This window comes from Epinephelus moara, chromosome 21, assembly GCF_006386435.1.
Source record: "Epinephelus moara isolate mb chromosome 21, YSFRI_EMoa_1.0, whole genome shotgun sequence".
Lineage (NCBI taxonomy): Eukaryota > Metazoa > Chordata > Actinopteri > Perciformes > Serranidae > Epinephelus > Epinephelus moara.
The window spans coordinates 39,733,618-39,755,684 of NC_065526.1; the positions used below are offsets into that span (position 1 = coordinate 39,733,618).

The following is a 22,067-nucleotide window of genomic DNA, read 5'->3' on the forward strand; positions in this document are numbered from 1 at the left end:
AGGTTTTTGAATGTGCGACAAAGTATATGGGAGTTATGAGCCAAAACGCACTTTCCTTAATAATAGCGCCACCTAGTGGTGGAAATTCAGGAGGACAATAGATTATAAAATTTTTCGCCAGGTGTGACTTATATTCCAAGTTTGGTGAGATTTGGGGTATGTTCAGGCGGTGAAAAATGCGATTATGTTGGAGGTAAAAAAAAAAAAAAAAAAAATCAGGAGAGAAACAATAGGGACCTCGCAGGTCTGTGACCTGCTCGGGCCCTAATAAAAATTAAAGCTGCAAGCAGCTGTGATTGGGCCCTCGCTCCCCCATGCAACCGTGGGGGCCTGAGGGATGTGGGGGCTGTGGCACGCAGCGAGACGGGAGATAAAATCTGGCAGGAGCGCAAAAACGCAATGTTTTGTTCATCCACCAGGTGGCGCTACGAGCGTAACCACATGTGGCCAGGTGCGTTCAGGGGTTGACCCTCATCACACATGTGACATTTCGAGCAAAATTGGACAATGCATGAAGGATGTATACCAAGTTGATGTTCCGTGGCGAAGGATGAAAAGTCGCCGCTGCGGCAGTCTGCAACATGATAGGACACATGTGTCACTGTGGGGATTCTTCAACTTGATCGTCATGTGGCCACAAAATGTAGTTGATCAGGTCAGGAGCTTGAGGTTGGTGTTTGTCAGTGTAAAAGGTGGCATTTCCTGTTTCCACAAGGGGGCACCATGAGCAAGATTGCCTACGAATATATGGAGGCGTTGAGGGTGGGGCTCTTATCGTGTACAGAAATTTTGAAGCAGTTTGGATGAATTATGTGGGAGAGAGAGCTGCTTGAATATGCATGGCGATGGATCAAAAATGGCATCGCCATAGCAGCCACGCCCTTTGACCTACAGACATGCAGAGCACAACTTTTGATCAGCATGGTCTCTGGATGATCTGTAAAAAATTTGAAGTCGATTGGATGAAATCCCTAGGACTAGTTTGTTAAAATACAACACATGGAAATCACGCCAAAATGACAAGTCAAAATCAAAATGGCTGACTTCCTGTTTGGAGTAGACCATTGGTGCCAGAAACTTTTGTGTGTGCCTGGACAACATACACACATGTACCAATTTTCATGTTCCAACTCCAAAAAAAACCCTATGGGGAGGGTTTTTTGAAAATTTCAAGGGGGTGCTACAGAGGCATTTTGTCCCCCCCCATGGGTGATGCCCCTATCAGATGCAAGAGCTCGCCATTCTTGACCTGTGTATCAATTTTCATGAGGATATGAGGTTGCTGAAGCCATCAAAATGCCAAACGCATTTGGTGGGGGGTGAGGCGCCATGGCAGCCACGCCTCTTGACATCGAAAAAAGCTTTTAATAACTTTTGATCAGCATGGTCTCTGGATGATCTGTAAAAAATTTGAAGTCAATTGGATGAAATCCCTAGGACTAGTTCGTTAAAATACAACATGTGGAAATCAATCCAAAATGACAAGTCAAAATCAAAATGGCCGACTTCGTGTTTGGAGTAGACCATTGGTGCCAGAGACTTTTATGTGCGTCTGGACAACATACACGTGTACCAATTTTCATGTTCCAACTCCAAAAAAAAACCTATGGGGAGGGGTTTTTGAAAATTTCAAGGGGGCGCGATAGAGGCATTTTGTCCCCCCCATTGGCGACCTGTGTATCAATTTTCATGAGGAGATGATGTCGCTGAAGCCATTAAAAACCAAATGTATTTGGTGGCGAGGGATCAATAGTCGCCACGCCACCACATGGACACCATTAGACGTAGCTTCACAGCGTTCATAAGGTAGCTTCACCAACTTGTTCTGCATGCATTAGCAGTGGAATGAAGTTGATGCGGTCAAGTTTGTGGCATCAGTAAATTTTAAAGTAAACATTGGTCACTTCCTGTTACCACCGCGGGGCGCTATGAGTGAGGTGGGATATTAACATATCAGGGCGTTCGGGGCGGAGCCGTCATCATGTCCAGGAAGTTTGAAGCTGCTGAGATCAAGTATGTGGGCGGGAGAACCATTCGAATTTTGATGGCAAGAAAACGAAAAGTTGTCAAAATTTGTCACGCCCTAGCGGCCATGGCCCTTGTCATAGAAAAAAGCTTTTAATAGCTTTTGATGAGCATATTGTCAGGATGATCTGTACCAACTTTGAGGTCGATCAGACAAAATCCCTAGGAGGAGTTCATTCAAATTTAAGTTGTGGAAACCGCTGTAACGAAAAAATTCAAAACAAAATTGCTACTTCCTGTTGGGATTTTACCATGACGTCAAGAGACTTTTTTTTTTTTGCGTCTGGGTATGATACATATGTGTACCAAATTTTGTTTGCCTCCAACAAACTAACTCCAATGGGGAGGGGTTTTTGAATATTTGTAGGGGGCGCTATTTTGGAATTTCGCGTCGACCATGTGCAACCACCCAAAAACATCAAATTTTGGATGTGGCCGGACGAATGTGGAAAGTTAGAAGCATTTTGAAATTTGGGAAAGGGGCAAAATTGGGGCACAAAGTCGGGTAAATAATAACAATCATAAACAGCATGATTTCAATAGGGTCCTCGGGCGACTTCGTCATCGTTCGGGCCCTAATTAAAGCTGCAAGCAGCGGTGAACGGGCACTCGCAACTTCACGCAACTCGGGGGGGCTGGCAGGACGCCTTCTGACGTTTCAATTAAATTCTTTCAAAGTTAGACATCGCATGCAGGACTGACTTGGCATATCCTTGATACAGTGCTGGAATGACATATTTCACATTTTGTATCATTTCTTCTTTCCACTAGAGGGAGGTGGACAGCACACTAATTATACATCATGTTTTTATACATCAAATATCCACCACAGTATGTAACTTTCAGATAAATAAAAAGATAAGTGTTTGAGACGTACTTGCTGTCACCACTAGGTGGCACTATGAGTATCAGGAAATATGGTCATATAAATGTCTTCAGGGCAGGACAAAAATGAATCATCTGAAGTTTGATGGAGATCAGAACATTTACGCCAAAAATATAGCAATTTCCTGTTTCATGGGGAGACATCAAAATTAAACCCTGTGCAGCATGCGTAGACACTAATGATATGTCATGTTTGTGTACATCAAATACACACAACAGCACTGAAATTTCAGGTTAATCCAAAGATAAGTGTCTGGTAAGAAGTACTTCCTTTCACCACTAGGTGGCGCTATTACTATCACGGAATATTGTCATATAAATGTGTTCAGGGTGGGACAAATATGAATCATGTCAAGTTTGGTGGACAACAGACCATTTACTCCAAATTTATAGCAATTTCCTGTTTCATGGCGAGACATCAAAATTCAACCCTCTGCAGCACATGTAGACACTAATGATATGTCATGTTTGTGAACATCATATATAGATCACAGCACTGAAATTTTGGGTTAATCCAAAGATAAGTGTCTGATAAGAAGTACTTCCTTTCGACACCAGGTGGCGCTATGATTGTCAGGAAATATGGTAATGAAAATGTGTTCAGGGCGGGACTAATATGAATCATGTAAAGTTTGGTGGAGATTGGACCATTTATGCCAAAGCTACAGCAATTTCGTTTTTCATGGCGAGACCTCAAGATTCAACGCTGGGCAGCGGGCATGCCATTGAACATTGGGCAAATCCTGTGATAACTTTTGGTCACAATATAGTCACGCTTACATACACCAAGTTTGGAGCCAATCTGATTAACTCTGTAGGACAAGTTTGTGAATTTACAAGCCCTGGAAATGGGCAAAAATGCACAAAAGTGGCAAAGTAAATTCAAAATGGCAGACTTCCTATTGGGTTTGGAGCATGGCTCCAAGAGGCTTTTTTTGTACGTGATAGACTGTTACAGGTGCCCACCAAGTTTCATACATGCAGGTTGATAGACTGTTACAGGTGCCCACCAAGTTTCATACATGCAGGTCAAACCAGCTTTGGGGGCTGCTGAATTGAAATATTTTAGGGGGCGCTGTTGAGCCATCTTGGTGCATCGAAGCACAAAAATCACATCAGACAACAGGACTTGTGACCTGTGATGTGTATGCCACTTTTGGTGAGTTTTCAAGCATCCCTTGTCCCTTCAAAATAACATCGTGTTTGATGGCGAACAAGGCGGCGCCACGGTGACAGCGTTTGATGAAAACTCAAAAGCTTCATTTTTAAGCATCATCAAGGTCTAAGGACTTAGACCAGCAAGTTTGAGGTGGGTCTGATTAACCTGCTAGAAGCGGGACATCAAAGAATGTATAAAGAAGCTTTCTTTTGCCAGTAGGTGGCGCTATGGTGGTGATTCAAAATTCCTCTGTACATGTGTTCAGAGCTGGACTGTCATCATATGTGTAAAGTTTTGGCAAATATTCCCACGTGGAGTCAAGTTACAGCAACGTTTATCATCACGGTGAAACATCAAAGTTCACCGCCAGGCCGTGGCCACGCCCTTCGACGAAAACTCACAGTTTCCACAATAAAGCATCATCAACGTCTTATGACTTTTTTCACCAAGTTTGAAGTGGATCTGGTCAAGTCTGTAGGAAATGTACATTAAAGTTTAAACGTGACATTTCCCATTGCCAGTAGGGGGCGCTATGTTTATCTCTAATTATTGACATGTACATGTATTCAGGGCGGGACTGTCATCAATCCTGCGAAGTTTGGCCAAAATTGGACCATGTATGCTGGAGTTATAAACTACTTCCTGTTTAGTGGCGAGACCCCTAACTTTGACGCCATCCCACGGTTACAGGCATTGACGAAAACTCAAGCTTTTGATAACTTTTGATCTTCAAGGTCTTGGGGTGGGACAGACCAAGGTTTAAAGTCGATCAGATGAAATCTCTAGGACTAATTCGTTCATTTATGACCCCTGGAAATGGCCAAAAATGCATCAAAATTGCACAGTAAATTCAAAATGGCCGACTTCTTGTTGGGTTTAGAGCATGCCTCCAAGAGGCTTTTTTGTACGTCTCTGAGCGTTACATAAGCCTGCCAACTTTCATACATGTAGGTTAAACTAGCTTCAGGGCCTGTTTACTCAAACTTTTGTAGGGGGCGCTACTGAGCCATTTTTTGGAACCCACACACGAGACCATTAAAATATCAAATTTTTCACCAGTTCTGAGATGTGTGCAAAGTTTCATGAGTTTTCGGGTATGTTAAGCCTCCCAAAAAGGCAATTCATTTGGAGGAATAATAATAATTATAGCTGCAAGCAGCTGTGATCGAGCCCTTGCTCCCCCATGCAACTGTGGGGGCCTGAGGCACGTGGGGGCTGTGGCGCGAAGCGAGAAGTTAGAAAAAACCTGGCAGGAGCTAAAAAACGCAATGTTTCTTTCATCCACCAGGTGGCGCTACGACCGTAACCAGTTGTGGACAGGTGCGTTCAGGGGTGGACCCTCATCACATGTGAAATTTCGAGCAAATCGGACAATGTATAAAGGATTCATACCAAGTTGATGTTCTGTGGCGAAGGATGAAAAGTTTGGATGAATTGTCATCTGGCCACAAAATGATAGTTGATCAGGTCAGGAGCTTGAGGTTGGTGTTCATCAGTGTAAAAGATGGCATTTCCTGTTTCCACAAGGGGGCGCCATGAGCAAGATTGCTTACGAGCATATGGAGGTGTTGAGGGTGGGGCTCTTATCATGTACAGAAATTTTGAAGCAGTTCGGATGAATTATGTGGGAGACAGAGCTGCTTGAAAATGCATGGCGATGGATCAAAAATAGCAGCGCCATAGCAGCCACGTCCGTTGACCTACAGACATACAGAGCACAACTTTTGATCAGCATGGTCTCTGGATGATCTGTGAAAAAATTGAAGTTGATTAGTTGAAATCCCTAGGACGAGTTTGTTAAAATACAACATGTGGAAATCACGGCAAAATGACAAGTCAAAATCAAAATGGCCGACTTCCTGTTTGGAGTAGACCATTGGTGCAAGAGACTTTTATGTGTGTCTGGACAACATACACATGTGTACCAATTTTCATCTTCCTACTCCAAAAAAAACCCTATGGGGAGGGGTTTTCGAAAATTTCAAGGGGGCGCTATTGAGGCTTTTTGCCTCCCCCCATGGGTGACGCCCGATGCAAGAGCTCACCATTCTTGACCTGTGTATCAATTTTCATGAGGATATGAGGTTGCTGAAGCCATCAAAATGCCAAACGTATTTAGTGGCAAGGAATCGATAGTTGCCACGCTGCCACAGGGACACCATTAGACGTAGCTTCACAGCGTTCATAAGGTAGCTTCACCAACTTGTTCTGCATGCATTAGAAGTGGAATGAAGTTGATGCGGTCAAGTTTGTGGTATTAGTAAGTGTTAAAGTAAAAACTGATCACTTCCTGTTACCACCAGGGGGCACTATGAGTAAGGTAGGATATTAACATATCGGGGCGTTCGGGGCGGAGCCATCATCATGTCCAGCAAGTTTGAAGCTGCTACGATCAAGTATGTGGGTGTGACAGCCGTTCGAAATTCGATGGTGAGAAAATTAAACGTTGCCAAAATTTGTCACGGCCTAGCAGCCACGCCTTTTGACCTACAGACATGCAGAGCACAACTTTTGATCAGCATGGTCTCTGGATGATCTGTAGCCAATTTGAGGTGGATTGGGCAAAAGCCCTAGGACAAGTTCGTTCAAATTCATTGATCATGGTCGGCGTTCATTTCGCGCCGACCATGTGCAACCGCCCAAAAATATTGAATTTTGGATGGGGCCGGACGAATGTGGAAAGTTAGAAGCATTTTGAAATTTGGGAAAGGGGCGAAATTGGGACACGAAATGTCGGAATAATAATAATAATAATAATAAACAGCACGATTTCAATAGGGCCCTCTGCGGACGACTTCGTCGTCGCTCGGGCCCTAATAATAATAAACAGTGCGATTTCAAAAGGGTCCTCAGAGGACTTCGTCGTCGCTCGGGCCCTAATGAACAGCGCGATTTCAAAAGGGTCCTCGGACGACTTTGTCATCGCTCAGGCCCTAATCAATAATAATAATAAACAGCTCGATTACAATAGGGTCCTCACGGATGACTTCGTCGTCGCTCGGGCCGTAATAATAAACAGCACGATTTCAATAGGGTACTCCGCGGATGACTTCGTTGTTGCTCGGGCCCTAATAAACAGAGCGATTTCAATAGGGTCCTCCGCGGACGACTTCGTCGTCGCTCAGGCCCTACTAATAATAAAAAAATCCTTGCATTTCAATAGGGTCCTCGCATCGCTAGCTGCTAAGGCCCTAATAATAATAATAATAATAATAATAATAAACAGTGCGATTTCAATACGGTCCTCCGTGGACGACTTCCTCGTCGCTCGGGCCCTAATAATTATAATAATAATAATAATAACCAGAGCAATTTCAATAGGATCCTCCGCGGACGACTTCCTCGTCGCTTGGGCCCTAATAATAATAAAGAGTCCTTGCATTTCAATAGGGTCCTCGCACCGCTAGGTGCTCGGGCCCTAATAATAATAATTCCTTCAGTTTCAATAAGGCCTTCGCCCAGCTTTCGGTCTGTGCTTGGGCCCTAATAATTCCTTCAGTTTCAAGAGGGCCTACGCCCGGCCTTCGGTTGGTGCTCGGGCCCTAATAAACAGCGCGATTACAATAGGGTCCTCACGGACGACTTCATCGTCGCTCAGGCCCTAATAATAATAATAAATCCTGGCATTTCAATCAGGTCCTCGCACTGCTAGGTGCTCAGGCCCTAACAATAATAATAAAAAATAAAAATCTGAACAAAAACAATCGGGTTCCCAGCACGGCCGGTCCTGTAAAACGGGTCTGCTTGCATAAGCGTTCCTCTTGCCCCGCAGGTTTTGACCCCTAATAATAACAATCTGAACAAACTTCTAATAAACAGCGTGATTTCAATAGGGTCCTACGCGGATGACTTGCAGTCGGCGCTCGGGCCCTAATAATAGCTGGTACAGCATTCCATTCATGTGCCGCTTTGATTGAAAAGGCAGATTGACTGAAAGCTGATTTTCTCAGTGGGGGGATGCAGTTTCCTCTTGTGAGATTATACTTCACCCTGTTGCAAATCTTCTTTTCTTTCTAAAAGAAGGCCTCTTTGACAATTTCCAGTCTTTGTCCAAGTACAAATATGTGTAGCTCAACAGTGTTACTAGCTTTCTTGATAAAATACACGCTGGTGGTTTTTGACACATTTAATTGTAGTCAACATTGATTTAACCATTCAGTAATATGGATCATTGCATTGGTTAAGATAGAGGCAACTTGACTTTTTGTAGTGTTGTGTACATATTTTACAGTGTCATCAGCATACATTACAGTCTCTATCTCTGGGCATACAGTTGGCAAACCATTTACATGTAGGCTAAATAGGAGTGGGCCCAATATGGATCCTTGTGGGACACCAGTGGAAAGGCTGAGAGCAGTGGATTGATTGTTGTTAACTCTGACTATTTGTGATCAATTGAAGAGGTAAGACTCTATCCAGCTAAGGGAAACTGGTGAGAAGTTAAAAGAAGATAACTTGGAGAGGAGGACAGCATGGTTTACAGTATCAAAGGCTTTCCTAAGATCTAAAAACACAGCCCTGACAACACCACCCTTATCCAGTAATGCTGGATTGCATCCAGGGTACCTTGTACATCATATCTCGACATGGAGAGTCCATGACCAAATATTGGTATGTGACGAGGTCGGAGTGAGAATGTGTTTATTTGTCAAATGGTCAAATTATTCATTACAACTACTATAATCTATATTATAGAACAGGTAGTTCTGACCAAGCAATCGAATTGGTCAAAAAGACATTTAGAATGTGCTCAAATCAGCATCACAGCACATCTTTCTCATCACTAGAAAAATACTCATTTCCATTGCAACGTTGTAACTGCCAGAGCTGGAGCAAAAACCAGAAGGCTACAAAACTGCTACAAAATGGATTGTTTTGTTGTTAATTTATATTTATACAGTGGACTAAGTTTTGATGAATGGTTGAAAGAAGATGAGAAGAACACAAAACAAAAAATCAATATATGGCACTGTCAGATAAAGAGCTCGGTCAGTTAGAAAGGTTTAGAAATGAAGTCAGTACATTAAAGCAAAAATAACAACAACAACAACAAAAAAAAACACCTAAAAATGTGTAGTTAGGTTATCTCATAAACAAATAATCTACCAAATGCTCATGATAGGCTGTTTCTTGCAGCTGTTATATTAACAGTTATAGAATAATTAACTTAAACAAAATAATTTTGGAACTTTTACCTAACCACTGCATTTGCAGAAATTCTCCAACATACTTATATAGGCTAAGTTTAAATGAGATTAAATGAGTCAGTGTTATCTTTTTTAATGAATATAATGGTGGTGTTTGTCAGTGCAGGTGCTGCCTCGGCACAGGTAGTGCAGACGGCACAGGAGTGTGGCCGCCATGAAAAGTTGTTTTTGAAAAGATAAACACCATCAAATATGGACTGAAGCAAAAATATTTTGTTCTATAAAATCATGCTGTAAATTCTGGAAATGATTACATCTACCTTGTTTCAATTTGTTTTGACTTTTGGACTTTGCAGTTACTGGAAATGTCTGGCATCCTCCATCAGCTGTTCCGGTGACTAAATTAGCTTAAAAATGCATGTAAAGTTTGTGGATGTATTAGCTAAATCTGTGCATGAAAAAAAAAAACAAGAGTCAGAACAAGGCTGAGCTAGCTGAGCAGTTTATGTGTATATCTGGGGTATTTCTTTAGTTTGGGAAACCCCACCATCTCTAGAAAGTATTAAAGCTCATGTTTGTTTGCAGACTCAACAGGGACTAGAAATGTGTCTGTAGGTTGTTACTATGGGTCTGCCTACTTGCTGGAGTAGTAAACTAGGTTTCATTAAATACAGCAGTCTACTGATGTGACTGATAACTACTCAGTTATTAGTCAGACCCCATGCATTTCCATGGAAATGGAGACAACAGTTACAAAATTTTCTTTTTATTTGAAAGCTAATTGGCCCTCAACGTGAATACATTTTGATTAAATCTTTTATTTTGTTGGTAATAGTTGTAAAATCACAAAAGTACACTCGAGGGTGTGCTTTGACATTATTTGTGGTACTTCAGTGATGCTTACAGACATTGGTGCAAGCGCCTCAGTCCTGATGGCATCACTGTCATGCCACAAATGGCATCAAAGAACAATTAAATCCACATGATACTGTAAATGCAGCATTATTTGTCTGAGATATCGTAACAAAATCAGGTTTAAATGAAGTATATAAGGTTTACACCATGTCTACACAGCAGCAGCTTCAGTCTAAACAGGATGGGTTTGAGAGCAGTACTGAGGAGGTCCCCCATATTTCGTCAGCTGTCAGAGTCCAGTACACAATCAGTGCTATTGTGCATGTAAAACCAAAGAAAATAAATTAAAAGCACAAAAACATTTATGGTCTGAGTAAAACACAAGCCATTGTGTAGACAGCTGGATTGAATAAAATAGAAGTGTATCTGTTGGAAAGATATGTGTGAGACTGACGACTGAAAAATGCATCTGAGACGGCTCCTTGTGTAAAGCTCACACATACAGAAAAAGCAGTTTGAGAGACAATTCTTTGTGCAGCTCTTCTCCTATGATTTTCATCTCCTCACATCTCTCCATTCCTTTATTCTAATGTTTCTGCAGACTCTGGACTATGAGACTAAGAAGTCCTACACCTTCAAGGTCGAGGCATCCAACGCACAGGTGGACCCACGTTTCCTCCACCTAGGGCCCTTTAAAGACTCAGTGACAGTCAAGGTGAATGTCCTGGATATAGATGAACCCCCAGTCTTCACTAAGCCATCCTACTCTATGGACGTATATGAGGACACTCCTCCAGGAATCATCATCAGCTCTGTGACCGCTCAAGACCTGGATGCCAGCAGCAGTGCTGTCAGGTAACAACAGTCAGTGGTAACAATATACGCACACATAGCCACTGTCAAAGTACACAAGGGAACTAAATATTGTTTTGGCTAGTAGTATGATGTAGATTTAGTATTAGCATTTTAGTATTATTTAATATCCAGTCCTGGAGTTAGGCTGCACTTACCAAGTTCCGATTTAGTGTTGAGGGGAAATTTCACCATCACTAAATTAAAATGGGTTGCACCACAGAAATACTAGTGCTACTACCTTATTATCTACACTCATTGATTGACAGCGGAACTTTTATGTGTAGGAATTCTTTTACAGTATTTGCTGTTTCACATTATTTGTGTATGAATATAATTTCTATGAGACAGGAGATTAAAGGTCAAGTCCCTCTTGTACCGATAATTAAGATGGATTTCTTTGAACCCTGATGGTAATGTTTTCCTATGTATTTCCTATGTGTGATTTTTTTTTTAATCCTCATCCCAACAAAACGTCTTATCTGCCTAAACTAGATCTTAATCACAAAGGTGGCCTATCAGAAAACACCCAACTAGAGTGAGAGCATTGATCACATCTGGGTTCTGATGACAGAGTACCCAGCCCTTCACCCTCATGTTTCCCTCTCATGTGGACTGCTCTTATCTCTGCAGGTATTCCCTGGAATGGCAGACAGAGTCTGACAGCTGTTTTGACATTGACACTGTTGAGGGAACCATTTCCACGAATGATTACCTGGACAGAGAGACAGCTGTTCAACACAATATCACTGTACTGGCAACCAAAGTCAGTAAGTATTACACCAAAAACATTGTAGATCTGATACAAAGCATTCACATCCAAGAGCTGACAATCCACAGAGAAAACACTGACATCACATTATTCACCTCTAAAAGTTAGAATCCTTAAAATCAAATGGTAGACATTTTTAAAGCAATAGCCATTCAATGTGGCCAATTGGCATTGCACGACATGGCAATCTTTCATGCAGTTTAAATTGCCTACCAATGCATGATCTGTTCAGAATTTATTTTGAATTGGATACATTAAATGACACACGTTTTTATGACTGAAATTGAACTTTTAAAACAAAATGTCAAGTCAAGTCAGTTATATTAATAAAGCCCATCATCGCATACTTCCTCATTTGTCTCAAGAGGCTTTACATTCTGTACAGCATACAGCACTCTCGCTTCAGGTATGAAAGAAGTCCCCAATAACCCTAACAGGTTGTAGATAGATTATTAACATATATGAAGAATGGATCCAGTTGGGTGTTGAGCAACTTAATTTGACACCAAACAGATCAAATCTGGAAAGAAGACACAAACATGAAAGAGGCAAAGCTCATACATCAAGGAGGTGAAACTACAAAGAGACAGAGAGACAGAGATGAGAGAGAGGCATACAGCTGTACTTGTGGAACACAAACAGAGGGTTAAAGAGATGCAGTGTTTTTCAGAAAGTCCACAATATTCGCATTATAACAGACTGTTCACCAATCAGCCAAAACATTAAAACCACTGACAGGTGAAGTGAATAAAATTGATCTTGTCACAGTGGAATGTTCTGCTGGGTAACCTTGGTCTGCAGCAGTGTTTGAGTGGTGGAGTGTGTCAGGTGGCTTTCACATGAATGCCACAACCAAAGGTTTCCCAGCAGAACATTGCTTTGCATTCACTGAGACTGGGATCGACCTGCAGAATGGTTTATGGCAACAGGTACAAGCCTGAAGTCACGGAAGAATGAGCAAATAAGTGAAAGGTAAGGTGAAAACATGAGTTTTGAGGCCTCAGCAGAGTGTCTGATGTTAGCTGGGGGAAAATAGGTAAAGACCATGCAGTCTGCTGACTTCTTTGTAGCTCTGGGGACAGACAGGAGCCCTGTATTCCAAGAGCAGAGAACACACAATGGAGTGTGAGGTTTAAGGAGATCAGAGAGGTAGAAAGGGGCATTCTCATTTTGAATTCAGAAACACCGTAAAGTGTGATCTGAAATGGATAGGGAGCAAATAAAATAAGATAAGATACACCTTTATTTATCCCACAATCGAGAAATTCCAGTGTTACAGCAGTCAAGGAGAAAGAGTCAGATTAAACATTTCAAAATTTAAACTTAAAAAACTTGGAACTTAAAAACTAGGCATGCAAAATAAAGTACAAAAATACACGGTGATAAATAATAATAATAATAATGATAATAATAAAAATGAGAAGTGGATAATGAGCAGGGCGGCACGGTGGTGTGGTGGTTAGCACTGTCACCTCACAGCAAGAGGGTTCCCGGTTCAATCCCGGGTGTGGGAGCCCTTCTGTGCGGAGTTTGCATGTTCTCCCCGTGTCAGCATGGGTTCTCTCCAGGCACTCCGGCTTCCTCCCACAGTCCAAATACATGCAGATTGGGGATTAGGTTAATTGATAGCTCTAAATTGTCCGTAGGTGTGAATATAAGTGTGAATGGTTGTCTGTCTCCATGTGTCAGTCCTGCGATAGTCTGGCAACCTGTCCAGTGTGTACCCTGCCTCTCGCCCAATGTCAGCTGGGATAGGCTCCAGCCCCCCCGTGACCCTCAAGAGGATGAAGCGGTTAGAAGATGGATGGATGGATGGATGGATAATGAGCAGTGAATAAAAATGAGCAGTGGATTAAAGAGAGCACATCTAGTGCAAGTGATTGTATCTGCAAAAAACAGCAAACACCTGCGGTGTTTATAAAGTGTCTATAGTGTCCATGAAGTGTCCATGGTGCAGTTTACTGTGAGCAGCGCTGGTTATGTTGCCTGACAGCTGCAGGCAGGCAGGAAGGACCAGGACCTGCGATAGCATTCCTTCACACACTTTGGGTGAATCAGTCTATCGCTGAAGGAGCAGGGGATGGGAATCATTAGACCTCAGAGATGACAGCTTGGCTGTCATCCTCCTTTCTCCCACCACCTGCACAGAGTCCAGAGAGCATCCCAGGACAGAGCTGGCCTTCTTGATCAGCTTGTCTAGTCTCTTCTTATCTGCAGCCGAGACGCTGCTGCCCCAGCAGAACACTCCGTAAAAGATGGCTGATGCCACCACAGTGTCAAAGAAGGTCTTCAGGAGTGCCCCCTGCACTCCAAAAGACCTGAGCCGCCTCAGCAGGTAGAGTCTGCTTTGGCCTTTCCTGTAAAGTGCTGTTATGTGATTAGTCCAGTCCAATTTATTGTTAAAATGAACACCCAGGTACTTATAAGATGTCACCATCTCAATGTCCTTTCCCTGGATGTTCACCAGTGTTGGGCGGAGGAGTCTGCACCTGTGGAAATCCACCATCAGCTCTTTGGTTTTCCCCGCGTTGATCTGAAGGTGGTTCCTCAGGCACCAGTCCACAAAGTCCTGGTTCAGTTCTCTGGACTCCCTGTCATTCCCATCTGTGATGAGGCCGACTATGGCAGAGTCATCAGAGAACTTCTGCAGATGACAGGTGGGGGTGTCGTATGAAAAGTCTGCAGTGTAGAGGGTGAAGAGGAACGGTGCCAGCACTGTCCCCTGCGGGGCCCCTGTACTGCAGACAACCAAGTCCGATACACAATCCTGGGTCCTGACATACTGTGGCCAGTCTGTGAGGTAGTCCAGAAGAAGCAGCGTACAGTCCTGGTGGGTACGGTGCTTTCCTCACAGAAGTTTATATAATCCGTAATACATGATGTCAGACTGTCAATGTCCTCCCCATTGGAATTGCTGAGTACCTCCCACACAGTGGTCTCGAAGCAGTCCTTCAGGGCCTCCTCAGCCTCATTAAACCACCTCTTCACAGTGCGGGTGGTTGCTGGTTCCCTCTGCACCAGAGGTCTGTAGACACGCAGAAGATGAACCAGGTTGTGATCAGCTTTTCCCAGGGGGGGCAGGGGGGATGAATGGTATGCCTCCTTGGTGTTTGCATAAAATAAATCCAGTGTTTTATGGTCTCTGGTGTGGCAGGAAACATATTGGGTGAATGTGGGCAGGGTGGTGGATGGATAGGCGTGGTTGAAGTCCCCAGAGATCAGAAGGAGGGCCTGAGGGTGCTGTGTTTGCAGCCTACTCGTAAAAGAGTGGAGAATGTCACAAGCAGACTCAGCTTTAGCAGACGGAGGGACATACACTGCTACCATAATGACATGAGAAAACTCCCTGGGTAGATAATATGGTTCCATGCCAACAGCCAGCAGCTCAATGTCCCTGCAGCAATGCTGTTCCTTGATAGTGATGTGCCCAGAGTTACACCATCTATCATTCACAAACATAGCCAGCCCTCTTCCTTTCCTCTTACCGCTGTCCACTGTCCTGTCGTGTCTGATGAGCTGGAATCCATCCAGCGCGGCGATCGTGGTACTTCCACATTTAGCCATGTCTCTGTAAACACCAGCACGCTGCTCTGCCGGTACTCCCTCTGATGGTGACTCAGCGCCGACAGCTCGTCCATCTTGCTGTGGAGCGATCTTAAGTTCTCTGTGACGACGGACAGGAGGTCAGGTTTGTACTGCCTCCTCTGGTATCGGCGCTGCACTCCGGCGCGACATCCCCGTCTCCTTCTCCACAGCTGGTGGGGAATATCGTGCCTCTCCTCTGGCCGCACTGCGGTGTGATGCAGCGCTAACAAACGGGTGAAAACAATGGAGCCACAGCCTGGTGCCGGGTCCCTGCACACAATCATGTCCCTGGAAAAATAGCTATAAAGACAGCGGTCTTCATCTCCATACCAAAACAGAGCATAAGTGCTAGCTAGCTAACTGAAATAAAAATCCAAATTAGAAAGTTAAATGAAAAAGAAATTGAAAAAAGCTCAGTGGTGAGCAGGAGCTGCTGTAACAGGCGTTTGCACTGGGGGTGCCATCTTGCTACATCTCATGAAATCAAATGAAGGGAAGTTAAAATTGAGCAAGCATCTAAGGATTCAGTTGTGTTCACTCCAGCAGATAATGGTTTGCTTTTGGAAGAATCCAAAAGTTACAAGCACACAAACAGATTAGATTTCGGTGGTCAAACGGCAATGCCACTTTGACCTTACATCCATCTCATAGTTATAGTCTGTTTTTGTGAAACTGTCTGAACTTGCATTAGACCAATATGACCATATGACACTGCATACCAGTCTGAAATATCTTTGTGAGCCTGACCCAAAAGGAAAATATTAGATCAATCAACTTATTCAAAATAACTACCTCATAACCAAATAAGAAATTATCATTTTGCACCATTTAACTAACAATAGAGTACTTGGACACACCCTAAATGCACTTGTGACATGCACTTTAGACCATAAGCTGTAGATCATTTAAATAGGGCCACTTTATTTATTTAGTACAAGTATATCAAATGTAAATGGATTAGTCTTTCCTGTCACTCTGTCTGCATATCAAGCAGTGGTGGGAGTAAGTCGCACATGTGCAAGTCATAAGCAATTCAGAAGTCATAACCTTAAGGTCTCAAGCAAGTCCCAAGTCACTTTGGTGAAAATCAAGCAAGTCAAGACGAGTCCTTGCTATAAGTCAAGCAAGTCGAGCCAAGTCACTGGTCAAGCAAGTCACAAGTCAAGTCATACTTGCAAACTCATTAAGATAATATAACGTAAACTGCACCCAGCAATGGAATGTAACTAAACACATTGACTCAGGTACTTTAAGTACAAATCTGAGTCTCATTCCACCATCTAACTCTTCTACACTGCATTTACTGGACAACTTTAGTTACTCATTTACAAATTGAGATGTGACTCTCTCACTATTTCCAGAATTTTTACAAACCACACAATCAATTAATTATCGGAGAAAATAATCAGAAGATTAAACCATAATGAAAAATAATCACTAGTTAAAAGTTCAAAATGAGCTTCACCTCAGCCAACTACAACAGTAAAATTTTGCTTTTACATCAATGCATGAGTCAGAATCATCTACTGATATCATATTACACTTCAACAGTACACTTCAACAGTCACAGGGGACATTTTTATAGTACTTACTATACTATTAGTACATTTTCCTGATTATACTTACGTAATTTTATTTAAGCAACATCTTAAATGCAGGAATTAAATACTTTTAAATACCTCCTTTCCTGCTGCAAGCCCTCTGGTCAGGATGAAAGACATTCCTCTCACATAACACATCTGCTTCATTGAGAGAGCAGATGAGATAATAACGCACTGTTAAAATTCTCAAACGCGAGCCAATCAAGAATGGTAGGCCAAAAAAAAAAAGCCAGGCAGGAGCGAAAAAATGCAATGTTTCGTTCATCCACCAGGTGGCGCTACGAGCGTAACCAGATGGGGCCAGGTGCATTCAGGGGTGGACCCTCATCACACGTGAAATTTCGAGCAAATCGGACAATGCATGAAGGATTTATACCAAGTTGATGTTCCGTGGCGAAGGATGAAAAGTCGCCACCACCGCGGCGGCAGCCTGCAACATGACAGGACACATGTGTCACTGTGGAGATTCATCAACTTGATCGTCATGTGGCCACAAAATGTAGTTGGTGTTTGTCAGTGTAAAAGATGCCATTTCCTGTTTCCACAAGGGGGCGCCATGTGCAAGATTGCCTACGAGCATATGGAGGCGTTGAGGGCGGGGCTCTTATCATGTACAGAAATTTTGAAGCAGTTTGGATGAAGTATGTGGGAGAGAGAGCTGCTTCAATATAAAATCAATTGGATGAAATCCCTAGGACTAGTTCGTTAAAATACAACATGTGGTAATCACGCCAAAATGACAAGTCAAAATCAAAACGGCTGACTTCCTGTTTGGAGTAGACCATTGGTGCCAGAGACTTATATGTGCGTCTGGACAACATACACATGTGTACCAATTTTCATGTTCCAACTCCAAAAAAACCCCTATGGGGAGGGGTTTTGAAAATTCCAAAGGGGCGCAATAGAAGCATTTTGTCCTGGGCTGTCAAAATTGCTCAAAAATGACATTCGAATGTTCCTCCTAAAAATAACTCATAGGTTCGAACCATTTGATTTTTTTTTTTTCGCATTATGTCCACAAGAGGGCAAACTAATATAAGGAAACATACTTGTATATGTATTAATACAAGGAAACATAACTACTTGTAGGTATTTTTATTTCAACATAAACGTCTTTGAAAACATACCTACACATTAAAAGACATAAAACAATTATCTATAACATTACATTAGAAACGACTGCGGACCTCTCACTCGCCCCCCCTCTCTGACCCGTCAGGCCACACCGCTCGCGGAAGCGCTGCGAAGAGCCTCGAAGCGCCGAGAAGCGAAGCCAGTTTCCTTTCAGCGCCCATGTTAACCGATTGTGTCATCCACACCGGCTGCGCCGCGCAGCTCCGTGGCTGGCTCTGGTCTATTTTCTGCGTGAACAGCGAGCGAATGTGTCAAGCTGGGTGACGGAGAGAACAGCTGGGAGCAGAACCGCTTGTCGACCGCTTGGAGAAATGTGCGTCTGATGTGAACAGAAGTGCTCCGGCTCGTGCGAGAATTTCGGTGCGCTGCGCTTTGCAGCACCTCCGCGGGCAGTGTGGCCTTATGCAGTGCGTTCAGTGCAGCGGCCCAGGCCAACGCCCACTCGCAAAGAGGACAGCTGCGGTGGTGTTTTTTTTTTTTTTTCCACAATCGAATGTCAATTTTCACATTCGAACGTCCATTTTTTTTTCAAATTCGAATTTAAATTCGAATTTAGAATATTCGTTGACAGCCCTACCCATATCAGATGTAAGAGCTTGCCATTCTTGACCTGTGTATCAATTTTCATGAGGAGATGAGATCAGTGAAGCCATCAAAATGCCAAACATATTTAGTGGCGAGGGATCAATAGTCGCCACGCCACCACATGGACACCATTAGACGTAGCTTCACAGCATTCATAAGGTAGCTTCACCAACTTGTTCTGCATGCATTAGAAGTGGAATGAATTTGATGCGGTCAAATTTGTGGCATTAGTACATGTTAAAGTAAAAACTGATCACTTCCTGTCACCGCCGGGGGGCTCTATGAGTAAGGTGGGATATTAACATATCGGGGCGTTCGGGGCGGAGCAGTCATCATGTCCAGCAAGTTTGAAGCTGCTGAGATCAAGTGTGTTGGTGGGAGAGCCACTCGAAATTCAATGGTGAGAAAACGAAAAGTCACCAAAATTTGTCACACCCTAGCGGCCACGCCCCTTGACATAGAGAAAAGCTTTTAATAACTTTTGGCCCCTTGACATAGAGAAAAGCTTTTAATAACTTTTGATCAGCATGTGCTCAGGATGATCTGTACCTACTTTGAAGTCGATAGGACGAAATCCCTAGGACAAGTTCGTTCAAATGTAAGTTGTGGAAATCGCCGTAACGAAAAAATTCAAAACAAAATGGCTGACTTCCTGTTGGGATTTTACCATGACGTCAAGAGACTTTTTTGTGCGTCTCGTTATCATACATGTGTGTACCAAATTTCGTTTGCCTGCGACAAACTAACCCCAATGGGGAGGGTATTTTGAAAATTTGTAGGGGGCGCTGTTTAGGCATTTCGCGCCGACCATGCGCAACCGCCCAAAAATGTTGAATTTCGGGTGTGGCCGGACGAATGTGGAAAGTTAGAAGCATTTTCAAGTTTGGGAAAGGGGCGAAATTGGGGCACGAAGTCGGGTAAAGAATAATAACAATAATAAACAGCGTGATTTCAATAGGGTTCTCGGACGACTTCGACGTCGCTCGGGCCCTAATTAACAGCGCGATTTCAATAGGGTCCTCAAGTGTGTTGGGCCCTAATAATAATAATTAAAGCTGCAAGCAGCGATGAACGGGCCCTCGCAGTCCATGTGCTTTGGGGCATACTGCCGTCGGGGGGGCGTGCACCTAGATGTCTTGTCAGCTGTAATAAATAAAAAAATAAACGTTATGTCTTACTCACACATCCAGTATACAGGTAGGCACCCAACCCACGTATGTATTTTTCCAAAAAGTAGAAGCTGAATACATGCCCATAGTTCAAGGTCTTCTGACTCTTTAAAAGTTGACATGGTGTTTCTAGCTCAAAGTATGAGGGACAAGAAGAGGTTGAAAGTCGATGAGTTTTGAAGAGGATTTGAAGATTTTCCAATTTACTTCCATTTACACTTATTAGACTGCCACCAGAGCACCACCTATTGGCCGATTTGCACCGAATTTTGTACAAACCCTTATCGCACCATGGAACACAATTAGCGAAAGTGTTGTGGTAATCCGACTGTATTTGGTCAAGATATGAAAGACTGTCTGTTTTGAAAACAATGTGCAGGAATTTGTTGTTTTATATTTTGGGCATTTGTTTGGATCATCAAAATTCTTTTAATAACTTTTTGTAAGGAAGGTCCACAGATGGTTCATGCAAAGTTTGGTGCACATCAGTCAAATCACCTAGGAGGAGTTCGAAATAGTAGGTTTTTCATTGTTTGCAATTTTGCAAATGGAAATTTAATGCAGAAGTGGGCGTGCCTTACATCACACAAATCAGCTGAATTCAGGGAACAATGAGATATAAAGATTCAAAACGTGCGACATGTTATGTGGGAGTTGTGGGCCAAAACCGCTTTTGCATTGAAAATACTGCCACCTGCTGGTCATTGTTGGCGTGTGAGTTACAGGGACCAGTCTTTACCACCCCTATCAATTTCATTTCCATAAGTGTTATGGTGTTGGCACAGTGCCAAATATTAAATTAGACTGCCACCACAGCGCCACCTAGTGGCAGATCAGTAACTCCTTTGTCAGATATCCTCAGGAGGACATTGACAATAATTGTTGTAAGTTTCGTGTTAATCTGACCAATCGATGTGGAGATATAAAATACTTAAATTTAAAGAGCACCACCTGGTGGTCATCGCCTGACATTTTGCACAGAGCCTCAGGGGCTCATGGGGAAGTAGACTGAGTTTCATGTCATTCGGACACACCAATGTGGAGATATGCAACACTTTCTGTTTTGTACCAAATCTGCTGGAAGCTGCTATTTAATAACTTGAGTATTCTTTGGAATATCAAAATTCTTTTAATAACTTTTTGTCAGAAGAGTCCACAGATGCTGTGTGCAAAGCGGTGAAATCGCCTAGGAGGAGTTCGAAAAAGTAGGTTTGCAACATTTTGGGGATTTGCGGAAAAAATACGGTAGGCGGAAATGGGCGTGGCCTATATCACGAGATTCAGCACAATTCACTGAACGCGTGGATAATAGGTTTTTGAATGTGTCACAAAGTATATGGGAGTTATGACCCAAAACGCACTTTCCTTGATCATAGCGCCACCTAGTGGTGGAAATTCATGACGACAATAGATTATGAAATTTTTCACCAGACCAAACGCGTGTGCCAAATTTGGTGAGTTTTTGAATTTAGGAAAGGGGCCAAATTGGGGATTATATTCTCAGAACAATAATAATAATAATAATGATTAAAGTTGGAACCAGCGATGAATGGGCCCTCGCACCTTCACACAACTCGGGGGGGCTGGCAGGACGCCTTCTGATGCGTCGGATCATTTCTGTTAAAGTTAGACATCGCATGCACGAGTGACTTGGCATATCCCTGATACAGTGCTGGAATGACATATTTCACATTTTGTATCACTTCCTCTTTCCACTAGAGGGAGTTGGAGAGCGCAGTAATTATACATCATGTTTTTATACATCAACCACAGCATTTAACTTTCAGATAAATCAAAAGATAAGTGTTTGAGACCTACTTCCTGTCACCACTAGGTAGCACTATGCATATCAGGAAATATGGTCATATAAATGTTTTCAGAGCAGGACTAATATGAATCATCAGAAGTTTGAAGGAGATCAGAACATTTACTGCAAAAATATAACAATTTCCTGTTTCATGGCGAGACATCAAAATTAAACCCTCTGCAGCACACATAGACACTAATGATATGTCATGTTTGTGTACATCAAATACACACCACTGCACTGAAATTTCAGGTGAATCCAAAGATAAGTGTCTGGTAAGAAGTACTTCCTTTCACCACTAGGTGGCGCTATGACTGTCACGGAATATTATCATATAAATGTGTTCAGGGCAGAACAAATATGAATCATGTCAAGTTTGGTGGACAACGGACCATTTACCATTTACTAACACTATAAGTATCAGGAAATATGGTCATATAAATGTTTTCAGGGCAGAACTACACCGCGTTCCAAATTATTATGCAAATGAT

General features: G+C 42.8%; 1 protein-coding gene across 6 annotated transcripts in view; it reads left to right on the forward strand.

Annotated features, from left to right (window-relative positions):
- The window catches only part of LOC126408969 (cadherin-12-like), a 172,830-nt gene that overhangs the window by 58,706 nt on the left and 92,057 nt on the right, over positions 1-22,067 (forward strand). For all 6 annotated transcript variants that reach the window (XM_050074797.1, XM_050074794.1, XM_050074793.1 and 3 more), the window contains 2 exons: positions 10,673-10,926; positions 11,557-11,693. In XM_050074797.1, the coding sequence (XP_049930754.1) occupies positions 10,673-10,926; positions 11,557-11,693 (391 nt within the window). The remainder of the gene's footprint in view (positions 1-10,672; positions 10,927-11,556; positions 11,694-22,067) is intronic.